The sequence below is a fragment of the Aulonocara stuartgranti genome, assembly GCF_965226115.1.
Source record: "Aulonocara stuartgranti genome assembly, chromosome: 3".
NCBI lineage: Eukaryota > Metazoa > Chordata > Actinopteri > Cichliformes > Cichlidae > Aulonocara > Aulonocara stuartgranti.
Genome location: NC_138941.1, coordinates 72,058,560 through 72,071,637, shown reverse-complemented (window position 1 = coordinate 72,071,637; position 13,078 = coordinate 72,058,560). Strand labels below are relative to the sequence as shown.

The window sequence follows — 13,078 nt, the reverse complement described above, 5'->3', positions numbered from 1 at the left end:
TTATGCTGTGACATGTGAAACTGAAATGGAGCAAAACCTGTTTTATACCTTTGATGTAAAAGAAGGATGACAGTTAAACACTGGAATTAACATACCTGAGATTCAGGTGAAAAGAAACATTTAACAGAAAGGTGCCATGAAGATCCACCCATCACCTGACACACCTGGGAAAAACCAGTAAATAGGATGTTATTCAACCTCAGTAAAGAGAGACGCACAGACGATCAGACTGAGCTCAGACCAAACTAGCAGCTTCCTCTGAGTGAGTCCAGCTACAGGAGAGAAAAGTGGAAAACTCCAACACTGCTGCTTCAAGCTGCTGACGCTCCACACACTGAATGTGAGTTTGAGCAAGAACACGACTCAAAGGAAGTTTCAGTGAAGGTGGTAGAGGAGGGAGGGGAGCCAGGACTGACTGTACTTCCTGTCTGCTGTTTTCAGCTTCACTCACAGACTCAATGGCTTCCAGATCAGAGGAGGATCTCTGCTGTCCGGTCTGTCAGGAGGTCTTCAGAGATCCTGTTATTCTGTCATGTAGCCACAGCTTCTGTGAAGACTGTCTGAAGAGATGGTGGAGAGAGCAAATAACACACGAGTGTCCAATTTGTAAAAGAAGATCTTCAAGGGAAGAACCACCTTTAAACCGAGCTTTAAAGAACCTGTGTGAGTCATTCTTACAGGACAGAGATCAGAGAGCTTCAGAGGCTCTCTGCAGTCTGCACTCTGAGAAACTCAAACTCTTCTGTCTGGACCATCAGCAGCCAGTGTGTGTCGTCTGCTGTGGATCAGAAAAACACACCAATCACAGATTCAGACCCATCGATGAAGCTGCACAACAACACAAGAAGGAACTTCAGGAAACTCTGGAGCCCTTAAAGAAGAAGTTAAAGGTTTGTGAAGAAGTTCAAGTGAAGTTTGATCAAACAGCAGAACACATTAAGGTCCAGGCCCGACACACAGAGAGGCAGATTAAGGAGCAGTTTAAGAAGCTTCACCAGTTTCTAGCAGAGGAAGAGGAGGCCAGACTGGCTGCACTGAGGGAGGAGGAGGAGCAGAAGACTGGGATGATGAAGGAGAAGATGGAGGCTCTGAGCAGAGAGATAGCAGCTCTTTCAGACACAGTCAGAGCCACAGAGGAGGAGCTGAGAGCTGAAGACGTCTCATTCCTGCACAACTACAAGGCTGCAGTGGAAAGAGTCCAGCGCTGCCCCCTGCTGGATGATCCACAGCTGCCCTCAGGAGCTCTGATAGACCAGGCCAAACACCTGGGCAACCTGACCTTCAACATCTGGAACAACATGAAGGACATGGTCTCCTACACTCCTCTCATTCTGGACCCAAACACTGCTCATCCAAGCCTCATCCTGTCTGAAGATCTGACCAGTGTGAGACGAGGAGGAGAGAAGCAGCAGCTTCCTGATAATCCAGAGAGGTTTGATTTGTTCTGCTCTGTCCTGGGGTCTGAGGGCTTTAACTCAGGGACTCACAGCTGGGATGTTGAAGTTGGAGAGAGTACAGGGTGGGATCTGGGTGTGTTAGCAGAGTCTGTGCAGAGGAAGGGAGACAAACTGTCTGCATTATGGATAATATGGTTGTATAAAGGTAAATACTTTGCATGGTCATCATCAGCTGGATCCACGACTCTGTCAGTACAGAAGACGTTCCAGAGGATCAGAGTGAATCTGAACTGGAACAGAGGAAAGCTGTCGTTCTCTGATCCTTTTTTTTTTTTTTTTTTTTTATAAATGACATCAGAAACAGCAGTATGCGACAATACGTGATGGCAGAGCTTCAGTTCATCCTTTGTCATTTTTTTTTTTTTTTAATAAATAGGACAGGGGGAATGAATGAGAGAAAGAGGGGGAGAGAAAGAAAGAAAACCAAAGGGGAGAAGAGACGGTGAGAAGGGGGGGGAAGAGAGAGAAGAAAAAAAAAGAACTCCTGGGTCACCTGTATGGAGAAAAAAACAAACAAACAAAAAAAACAAACAGAGGAGACAGCAAACAACAAAGAGCAACATAATAATAGAGAAAACAAAGCACCATCACAATAAACTAGCTAGTCATAGATATCAATATTTACTAAATAATAAACGATATTGTGCAGCACGCAAGATAGACAGCGCACAGTGTGCTTTGAGGCAGCAGCCAAGAAAGCTTTAGTCCGCGTCTGTGAATACCCATGTGTGCATACCTGTGTGGATCAGCATGCTTGCATTCCAAAGGTTTCTCCATGTAATGATCTGCTAGGGAGTGTGGGGGGGCCACAGCCCCGTCCTCCAGGGTGTGAAGTGGGTATGGAGGAGATCAAAACTCCAGACATCCAGAGGCCCCCAGAATACAAGAGACCATGGAAGACCAACAGAGGGGCAGCCGCGCCACTGTTCCAGTAAGAGCTGAGGAGAGTCCCAGATGAGGGCTCGCCCAGCAGCCGCGGAGCAGAAGTCAGGGGGAGTTGCAGTGACGCGCCCGTGAGCTCTGCCGGCCCCCAGCTGTGCCTGAGTGACCGAGCCCCAGGCCGAGAGGCCGGGGGCACCCCACCTCCAAAGGGGCCCGAGCGAGCCCCAGGCCCCAGGCCCCAGGCCCCGACAAGCGGCCGCCAAGGAGTGAGCCGGTGTGTACCCGGACGCCCACCCCCAGATACAAAGAACCACCAACACACCGACACCTGAGGGAGTCCGCCACCGGCAGGGGAAGTGGTGGTGGGTGGAGATAGGCCTCCAAACCTTGGAGGGCCTGAGGTGTCCCCAGAGAGGTGGCGTCTGATACCCAACCTGACATATAGACACAAACATACAGGCACACACAGACACAAACATCCATTCCCACCCTCATGTTCTCATATGCACTCACTCCACACTCAACCAACGTGGAGACAGACATAAAGAGACGCTGTACACACAATCACACTCCCCAAGCGTACTCTACAAACCGGGTCTAGGTACCCTTGCCCCTGGAGGGGGGAATTGCACCCAGACCCAGGTGGTGTTACCCTTTTCCCTGCGGTGGGGAGAGGCAGACCACCCCGACTCCGCAGCAGCAGGGAGGCCCCACACCCCAGACCGCAGTCGGACGGCCAACTCCTCCTACTAGCCCTCCCGCTCCAGCAGGCCGCAGAGAATGGGGGTGGGAGAAGACTCCAAACCTCCCTCCACCCGCTCATTGTAGTGTTGATGCATATGTGTTCTAAGGTGCAATTAAAACCCAGGAGGGCATGGAGCTACCTGCCAAGGAGCAGCAGGTAAGCGCATAGTCCCTCCTGCTAGCCCTCAATGACTAAGTGTATTTAAAATTGAGAGGTGGGCAACGACGTCAGGGGTGAGGTATACACCCTGATGGTAATTTGGACTCCGTGATTGTGCCCACCCCCAAGATCCTATATGTATGTGTAATGAGAGTGTGAATAATGTGAATGTCTAAGTTGTGGGATAAAATTGAGGCAGAGGCAGCCAGAAGGGGACGGGGGGGGGGGGGGGGGGGGTAGCCTCCTCTGCACCCTGGTGACATACCCCCACTCCAAGGCCCTGCATGTGTGAGTGGTTGTGGAGGAGCGGGAAGAGGGAGGCAGCTGGAGATGGGGAGGGAAGGAAGGGAGGGGCAGGTAACCCCTCCCTGGGGCCAGCTCCCCCGCTGACCCCAGTAGGCACTCCCACCCTTCGCGACCCGCCAGGGAAGGGGGGCCCAGGCCCATCAGACCGGGGCCCAGTGCAGTAGCGCCCTCCGGCTCCACAGAGCCCTGGACAGTCCACCCAACCCCACCACAGAGAAAACTGCACCCACCCCACCATCCACACATCTTCCAGACTACATAAGACGGTAAATGCCCAGGCTGAGATCTTCCTCCACCTCTCCTGTATCTCCCCCTCCTGCAGAGAGTTCCTGAAGAGAAGAAAGCTCCTGCAAGATGTGACCATCCCCCCCACCAGTTGAAGAGCCCCCCGGCGGCTCGACGCACCGGCGGCACCCTGCTCCAGGGCCGGGCCCCCATGCACCCACCCGCCCACAACCCCGGCAACACACCAACCAGGACCCAAGCCCCCGAGGCCCGGCCCGGGCCCCAGCCCAGAGACAGAGCGCCCCCAGAACCTCACGCCCATCCCGGACCCACCCAGGGGCAGCCAGGTTGCCAGGTCAGTAACCCACGTCCATCAGCACAGACCCTCCCCTAGCCCCGCTGCACGCAGCCGCGAGGAAACAGTCACCTGAGAGCCAACAGAGCCCCCAACCGGACGTGACCGCTACCCCGGGTTGAGCCCCCCAAGGAAGATGCCTCCGGGGAACCCCCCGACGCCCTAAGCCTGTCCCTACCCCCTCACCAATCACAACAGTGAAGGCGGGACCAAACTATGACCCCCCACCCCCACTAGGTGATGGAGCTGATAAAAGGGGCCCAGAGCAATTGATCTAATGTGGTGGCAGAGGCTGTATCAAGACTAATGTAATCTAATAGATAATTTCTATATTGGTTAGAATTAAGATTATTTTTATTTTTCCAGTTCATGAGGACTGTTTTCTTGGCTATGCATAGGGCGGTGAAGATCATATGGGCTATATTCTTTTCTGAAGTGACATTATCTAAGCTGCCCAGTAGACACACTAAGGGGGAAGTTGGAATGTTACATTTCAGACACTTTGATAAGTCTTCACATATCTCGCGCCAAAACTTTTGCACTGGTGGACAGAACCAAAGAGCGTGGATGTAATTGTCTGGTGTATTGCCTTGACAGTGTGAGCAGTTGTTGGAAGATGTAAAGCCCATCTTGAACATCCGATGACCTGTATAGTGCACTCTATGAAGTATTTTGTATTGTATTAATTGCAGACTGGGATTTTTAATTAATTTAAAAGTTTTTAAGCAAATCTGAGACCAGAAGTTTTGGTCTAGGTTGACTGATAAATCTGCTTCCCACTTTGCAGTAGGAAGGGATATTGATTCATCTAATTTAGAAAGTGTTCTGTATATTTTAGATAATAATTTGGGGGATTTAAGAGTAAGAAAATGTGCCGCACTTAGTGGTGTTTGTAATTCAACTTGACTGAGGTTAAATTTCTTTTTTACTATGGATTTAATTTGTTGATATTCTAAAAACCTTGTCTTGTTGATCCCATATTGTTCAACTAGTCTGTCAAATGGAATAAATTCTGTTCCCTCTAATATATGTTCTAAGTATTTAATTCCTTTACAACTCCATTCTGGGAAATTAATCATATTATTGTTTTGTAATATGTCAGGGTTATTCCAGATAGGTGTACGTTTGCATGGGATTAATGAAGACTCCGTTATTTTTAGAAACTCCCACCATGCTGTTAGAGAAAAGCTGATGTTGATACTTTTAAAGCATTCATGTCTTTTGATGTTTGAGCTAATAAATGGTAGGTCTGAAATCTCTAGATCCTTGCATAGTGCCTGTTCAACATCTAGCCAGGGCTCAACTAAGAAGGTATGTTTTAACCATTCTGAGATGAACTGAAGCCTGTTGGCTAAGAAGTATTGGTGAAAATTAGGCAGATCTAATCCTCCTCTATCCTTGGTTCTTTGTAGCGTTTTTAAGCTAATACGCGGGGGTTTATCTTTCCAAAGGAATTTGGAAATATATGAATCCAGAGATCTGAACCAATCTTGTGATGGTTTGTTAGGGATCATCAAAAATAAGTAATTTATTTTTGGCAAGATCATCATTTTTATAGTGGCGACCCTTCCCATGAGTGATATGGGTAAAGATTTCCATCTAGTCAGATCGCCTTCTACTTTCTTTAGAAGTGGGATGTGGTTTAGTTTAGTTAAGTCTGAAAGCTTAGGAGAGACATTAATACCTAAATATTTAATATTTCCGGATTGCAGTGGGGCAGAGGAAGAATTATGGAAGGAGCAGTTAATGGGGAGAACTGTAGATTTTGGCCAGTTAATTGAATAATCTGAAACTCTTGAAAACCAGTTTATTAAAGTAATTACCTCAGAGAGGTTGGTTTGTGTGTTTTGCAGAAAAAGCAACACATCATCCGCATAGAGACTGATTTTATGTTCTATGTTCTTACATTTTATGCCCTTAATTGTTGTAGCCTGTCTAAATGCTGCTGCTAGAGGTTCGATAAAAATTGCAAAAAGTGAAGGGGAGAGTGGGCATCCCTGTCTGGTGCCCCTCAGGAGACAGAAGCTGGAGGATGTCTGGTCATTTGTTCTGATACGAGCCGTTGGGGAATTGTATAATATTCTTATCCAGTTTATGAAAGAGTTTCCAAAACCAAATTTGTGTAAAGTTGCGAATAAAAATTTCCAATTAACTCTGTCAAATGCTTTTTCTGCATCTAGAGATAATATTATGGTTTCGATGTTTTTATCGTATGAGTAGTCTATTAAATTAAGTAATCTACGAGTGTTTGTTGAGGAGTGCCGACCTTTTATGAAACCAGTTTGGTCAGGATGAATTAAGAGGGGGGTCATTTTCTCTAATCTCTTTGAGAGAGCTTTGCAGATTATTTTAAGGTCTACATTTAAAAGAGAAATTGGACGATAGCTTGAGGGAAATAAAGGGTCTTTGCCTGGTTTTAGCAGGAGACTAATGTTGGCAGAATTCATATTTGGTGGTAGTCTACCCTTTTCCTCGATTTCCTGCAACATGCTGTGGAATACTGGTGCCAAAATTGTCCAGAATTCTTTGTAGAATTCTGCAGGGAAGCCATCTGGACCTGGAGCCTTATTATTGGGCATACTTATCAGGGCTTCCTGGAGTTCACTTGGCGTCAGTGGCGAATCCAGTTCCATTGCTTGACTGTTTAGTAATTTTGGAAGAGTTACGTTGTCAAGAAACAGATCAATTTCATTTTTAGATGGGTTTATTTGTGGTGAGTATAAAGTTTCATAGAAGTCCCTAAAAATGTTGTTTATTCTTCCAGGATCATATATTGTGTTCCCCGATAAATCTTTAGCAGCACATATAGTTATTTTTTCTTTATTTATTTTTAGCTGGTTAGCTAGAAATCGACCTGATTTGTTACTGAGTTCAAAATTCTGCAAGCGAAGTCTTTGTATAAGGAATTGTGTTTTTTTATTAATAGTTTCATTTAATTCTAGTTTTGTTTTGCATATTTTGTTCAATGTTTCCTGATCTTGGTGGGACGCGTAGGCTTCTTCTAGTGATTTGATGTTTTTTTCTAATTCCTGAATATTTTTGTTTTCTTCTTTCTTTTTGTGTGATGAGAAAGAAATTATTTTACCTCTCATCACAGCTTTCCCTGCTTCCCATAGAACAGAAGCAGATATTCCGGGAGTGTCATTAAAGTCTAAATATGAAGTCCATTCCTTTTTAAAGTATTTAATAAAGTCTTCATCTTTAAGTAGTGATATATTAAATCTCCAGTTTTTACTTGGCGTAGTATTATTCTTGTGCATTAGTGTTAAAGATACAGGAGCATGATCGCTGACAGCTATAGGATGAATCTCAGTGTCTGAAATGTCACACAGCAGTGAGCTGCTGACCAAAAAATAATCCAGACGAGAGTAAGAGTGATGAACATGCGAGAAAAAAGTATATTCCTTACTGGTGGGGTGAAGAGAGCGCCATGCATCACAAAGACCAAAGTCGTTCATATACTGTTTGATTATATTTGTGGACTGCCAATTACGCTGAGTTCCTGTTGTGTTGAGCCTATCCATTTCTTCATTTAGTCCAAGGTTGAGGTCACCGCCAAGAATGAGTGTGCAATCAAGGTGTTCAGAGAGTGCACTAAAAAAACCGTGGAAGAATGATGGTTCATCAACATTTGGACCATATATACTAACAATACATAGTTTTTTGTTCAATATTGATAGTTTAATAATTAGAAATCTACCCTCTGGATCTATAACTGTATCGAGTACTGTAAAATTAACATTTTTATGTATTAAAATTGCTACTCCCCGTTGTCTAGAATTATAACCGGCTGCAAACACGTTAGGAAACTCAGGTGTTTTAAGTTCATTTAAACCTGTGACAGGTTTGTGAGTTTCTTGTAATAAAACAACATCTGCCTGTAGTTTTTTAAGCTGGTTAAATATTTTTAACCTCTTTCCTCTGGTGCCAGCTCCATTTACATTCCATGTGACAAACCTCAGCATGCCCTTAATTGTGCGTGTATGTCTAATGATGTATGCTGGGTGTTTCGTTTAGACAGGTGGAGAGAATATGGAAACATCCCTTGTTTGTAAATAGAAAGAGAAAAAGAAGTGTGGTGAGAGACTCCATAAGTCTGACTATGTGTGTGAATATTCACTAATATGAACAAGCGTGGCTTGCTTATGTGTCCTGCAAGTCTGTGCGTGCTGTGAGGCTGTTGTGAATGTGCTGCCGTTGAGCTGATGTGTTTGCGTGATCGTGTTGTGAAAATATGGAGAAATAGAGGTTGTTGTTTGTAGGTGAGTGGGGAAGTAGGTGACCACAGCAGTGAAAGACAAGAGAAAGAAAGAAACCACATGAACTGTGAGCGACAACAAAAAAAAAAGAAACGAAACGGAAACATTCCAATTAAAGCAATGACGGAGGGTGACGGTGTTATATCTGCTATGACATCATATTGATATTACTAGCTTAAACTCATGTTAAAGGAGAGAGTGTGAATGAATAAGAAAAGAGTGTAGCGGGTTCTTATCTGGAGTGCAGTTAATATAACCACGGTGTGGTGCCGAGGTCGCGGTAAAGCTGTCCGTCCACGTAGAGCCGGTCCACGGCGATGACAGCACGGGAGCCTTTCTGGATGAAGCTACGTCGAACTGGGAACAGGATCTTGCGTCGTTCCAGGATCTCTTTGGGGAACTGGTCGTTCACGCTGAAGTCCGTTCCTTTCAGCTCTCTGCCGCGACTCTTCACCCGTTCCTTCTGTTTGAATTGACTGAATTTGGCCACAATAGGCCGTGGTCTCCCGGTCCGCGACCGCGCGCCCTCCAAGCGATGTACTCTATCGAAGTCGATGTTCTTTACGGTGTCCTCCGGCAGCTTCAGGTGGATTTTAATGAAGTTTTTCACCGTTGCCTCTGCGTCCTCTCCGGCAGTTTCTGGAATACCAGAAAACACAAGATTATCTCTCATGCTACGGGCTTGTAGATCGATAACGGACTCTTTTATTTTTTTATTTTCAATGTTTAGCTGGGTCACGTTATCGGTGAGAGATTTAACCGACTCCCGTAGCGTGGCATTTTCAGCGGCAAGCGTTTCCACCTGCTGCTGGCTGAATTCCAGGGATTCTCTCAGAGATTTAAATTCCCGGTGTAAAATCTCCACCAGGGACAGCCTCGCATCGAAACTGGACAATCGCTTGTCGATTGACTCCAGGATTTCTGCGATGTCTTTGCCGGCAGGCGATGTTGTACCGGGGGAGTCTGCCTGGCGACTTCTCTTCGATGACGGCGTCTCGATTTTGGCCGGGGAAGATGCACTCTGGGCCTTATGCATTACTAAATCTTGAAAACAGCGGTCGATGTAATCTTGGAGAGCGTCTAAACTCTCCCCGTTGTCCTCCAGGGTGTTAGAGATGATAAAACAGATGTTGTTAGTTATATGACAATTGATTAGTATATTTGGTAATACTGAAGCTTGGAAAACCTTTGTTAAACTCTATGCTACCATTTGCTTTTTCTCCGCCAAAATCTCCGGCGTCTGACGTCACCTACAACATCACTTCCGTCACTTACCGTCCATCGTCGTTCTCTGATCCTGATACTAACACACACATACACACCTTCACACACACTTTCACTCACAGGATGTTTCCATACATCAGCACTGATGATAAACTGAAGGTGTGTCCGTTGAAGGTGTCAGTGTCAGTGGAGCAGATGAGTTGAGGATGATGATGTTTCTAATGTTGTTTCCTGTCAGTGAGTTGAAGCTGTTAAACTGCAGCTGTCCTCCTGCTGCCTCGTTGTTCCAAAGCTCTTTGTTTCTCTTTTAGTTCTCACTGTTTCTTTCTGTTTCTGCTGTCCACCTTTTCACATGGAAAATCATTTCACTGTTTTTCACTGAATGACTCCCCAAACTAGATTTGAAATTCTATCAAGTTTCTAATCATTACAAGTGATTCATGTTTCTATTTGATGTGTAAATGGAGATGATTTAGTTTGCTGGGATATGGACTGACATGTGTTGAATGGGAGGAGCAGTTTGTTGTTGTCTTCTTGTCTGTTTATGACAACAATAAATATGTTGTTGAAACAATGATTCATGTTTAACTCCATATATGAAATGTTTCTGATCTTTGAATTCTGTTTGATTAAAGACTTTCTTCATGACACAAATGAGATTTCAGTGTATTAATAGAACTAAATAAGCTCAGAGTTGAAAGGCTGGAGTATTATGTACGTGCTTCACTGTCAGGATCTTCAGGGGGATTTGAAGTCATGAGATAAATTAGTGAAATCAACCATATTCACACGAAGGATGACACTGGATCAGGTTGTACAGTTTTATACCCGAGCAACAGCAAGTATTATTATGACTATCTTCTTCCAGAAGCGACATGGCAGTCTCCCTACAGGTCTTCTCTCCGTTCACGTCCGACCTTGCCTTGTATCTTCTCTTTTCCCTATAAGAAACAGAAAAAGATAACACCTCCCTTGCCTAGCCTTGATTATTAATATTATCTTACTGATTCTATTTATTTTCTAAGTTTGGCATATTCTGTTCAAACTCTCTTGGTCCAGAAAATATCATCATGACCAGTGTGATGTGTAAGCATGTTGCAAAAACTGTCATTCTAGGTTAATCGCAATATTTCAATTCATTCATAGCACTGAATGAAGCTTTTAACCCTCAAAACATGGGATGCCAACACTTTAATAGCACATCAAAATGTTTATATATATATAAAAAAAAGCTTTATTTAATTATTATTTTCCTAACACATTAGCAGCTTATTTAAACTTTACTAGCCACATACCCACATAGCAGACAGCTCTGGCCCGGATCTGGTGTCAAGCCGGCACTGCTGGCTGACTTTGGGCATGGCAGGGTTTATGTCAACCAGATGTGGGCCAGGTCTGGCAATGATGGCACTGTTTATGTGATGGCATGCCATATCTGGCCCGATTGTAGTTTGGTTTATGTGACCCAGTCTTATAGAAATCAGGTCTTACCCAGATCCGGCATCAAGCTGGCACTTCTGATTGACTGGCGTCATGGCAGGGTGTATGTCAACCTGATGTGATTCACTGGCAAATAATAGGCTGTAAGGTCAGTTTCTTGATCATTAATATGCAAATTGTCAGATGTGCTGATGGCACAACACAGAAGAGCTAACTTGTCACTGCAACTTTCACTGCTATGCAGATGACACGCAGCTCTATCTGTCCATGAAGCCAGATAACACACACCATTTAGCTAAACTGCAGGAATGTCTTAAAGACATAAAGAGCTGGATGGCCGCTAACTTTCTGCTTCTTAATTCAAAACTGATGTTATTTTAATCGGCCCTGAAAATCTTAGAAATATGGTATCGAACCAGATTCTTACTCTGGATAGCATTACCTTGGCCTCCAGTAATCCTGTGAGGAACCTTGAAGTTATTTTTGAACAAGAAATGTGCTTCAATGCACATATTAGACAAATATGTAAGACTGCTTTCTTCCGTTTGCGCAACATCTCTAAAATTAGAAATATCCTGTCTCAGAGTGACGCTGAAAAACTAGTTCATGCATTTATTACTTCCAGGTTGGACGACTGCAATTCATTATTATCAGGATGTCCACAAAACTCCCTAGAAAGCCTTCAGCTAATCCAAAAGGCTGCAGCAAGAGTACTGACAGGGACTAGAAAGAGAGAGCATATTTCTCCTGTTTTGGCTTCCCTTCATTGGCTTCCTGTTAAATCCAGAATTGAATTCAAAATCCTGCTCCTCACATACAAGGTCTTAAATAATCAGGCCCATCTTATCTTAATGACCTTGTAGTACCATATCGCCCTATTAGAGCACTTCGCTCTCACACTGCAGGCCTACTTGTTGTTCCTAGAGTATTTAAAAGTAGAATGGGAGGCAGAGCCTTCAGGTTTCAGGCCCCTCTTCTGTGGAACCAGCTTCCAGTTTGGATTCAGGAGACAGACACTATCTGTCATGATCCTGGGTCCTTTTGACCCAGCGTTTTGTGTTTTCTCTTCGCGATTTTGGTTCTGTTCTTCCTCTGGTTAGTGTTTACTCTGTTCTGCCCGTGTGTTCCTGTATCTAGTCCGCGTTTCTTAGTTTGTGTCCTTTCATGTGTAAGTTCCTGTTTTATTGTGAAGGTCTGTGTCTTATGTGAGTGTTTTCAGTTTGCCTCCCTAGTCTCGTCATGTTAATTACTCCCAGCTGTGTCCCCACCTGTATGTAATCCCCCTGTGTTCTCTGAGTGTATTTTAGTTGTGTCTTCTGTCTTAGTTGTTGCTGGTTCGTCTGTGTTGTTTCCCCTCGGTCTCCCTGTATGTATTTCCCCGGACCTCCCTGCACCGTCATTCTTGGTTTGTGTTGTTAGTTTACCCAGTTTAGGTTTCAGTTTCATGTTCCTAGCGCCTTTGTTGTTTGCATTTTTGTTGTTAATAAACACTCACCTGCACCAGAGCTGCCGCCTTTTGGTCCTATATATATTCCACACGGCTTGCCCCCGCAAACCGTGACAGAACGAACCAGCCACCATGGACCCAGCGGCAGTAAATCCGTCCGAGGAGCTCCAGGACGACATCACATACAATGTGGAGATCCTTCTCAGCCTATGGCTGGAACATCCCCCGGAAGAGCTTCGCCGCGCAGCAGAAGACCGGCTGCAACGGCTCTTTTCCGGCCTGCCATGGCTATTGGACTCGCTTCCTCCGACCATGCAGGCTTTTCTCCGGCTCACACCGCACCTTCTCTCTGCCACTCCTGCCTCGCTGCCCGACTCGCCGGATGTGATCTTGCCCGGCCCGTCGGAGCCGTCTGCGGGGAGGAGACGCCGATCGCGCCGCAAGCGCGCCACCCCACAGCTGGACGTTCGGACTTCTAATTCGCCGGCTGTGGTGAGTGAGGACTGTTTTCCATTTGCGGACTGTATGACTGTTCATTCAGGGGCGGTGTTCTGTGCGGCAGATGACTTTGTGAACAGC

At 45.2% G+C, this 13,078-nt stretch overlaps 1 protein-coding gene across 1 annotated transcript; it reads left to right on the top strand.

Moving 5' to 3' along the window:
* Positions 1–210: 210 nt before the first annotated feature.
* On the top strand, positions 211–10,303 carry LOC309703574 (nuclear factor 7, brain-like). The gene is made up of 3 exons (XM_082528487.1): positions 211–340; positions 442–1,705; positions 9,672–10,303. Exons 2-3 carry the CDS (start codon positions 459–461, stop codon positions 9,814–9,816), a joined length of 1,392 nt encoding a protein of 463 aa, XP_082384613.1. The 5' UTR covers positions 211–340; positions 442–458; the 3' UTR covers positions 9,817–10,303.
* Positions 10,304–13,078: the final 2,775 nt, after the last annotated feature.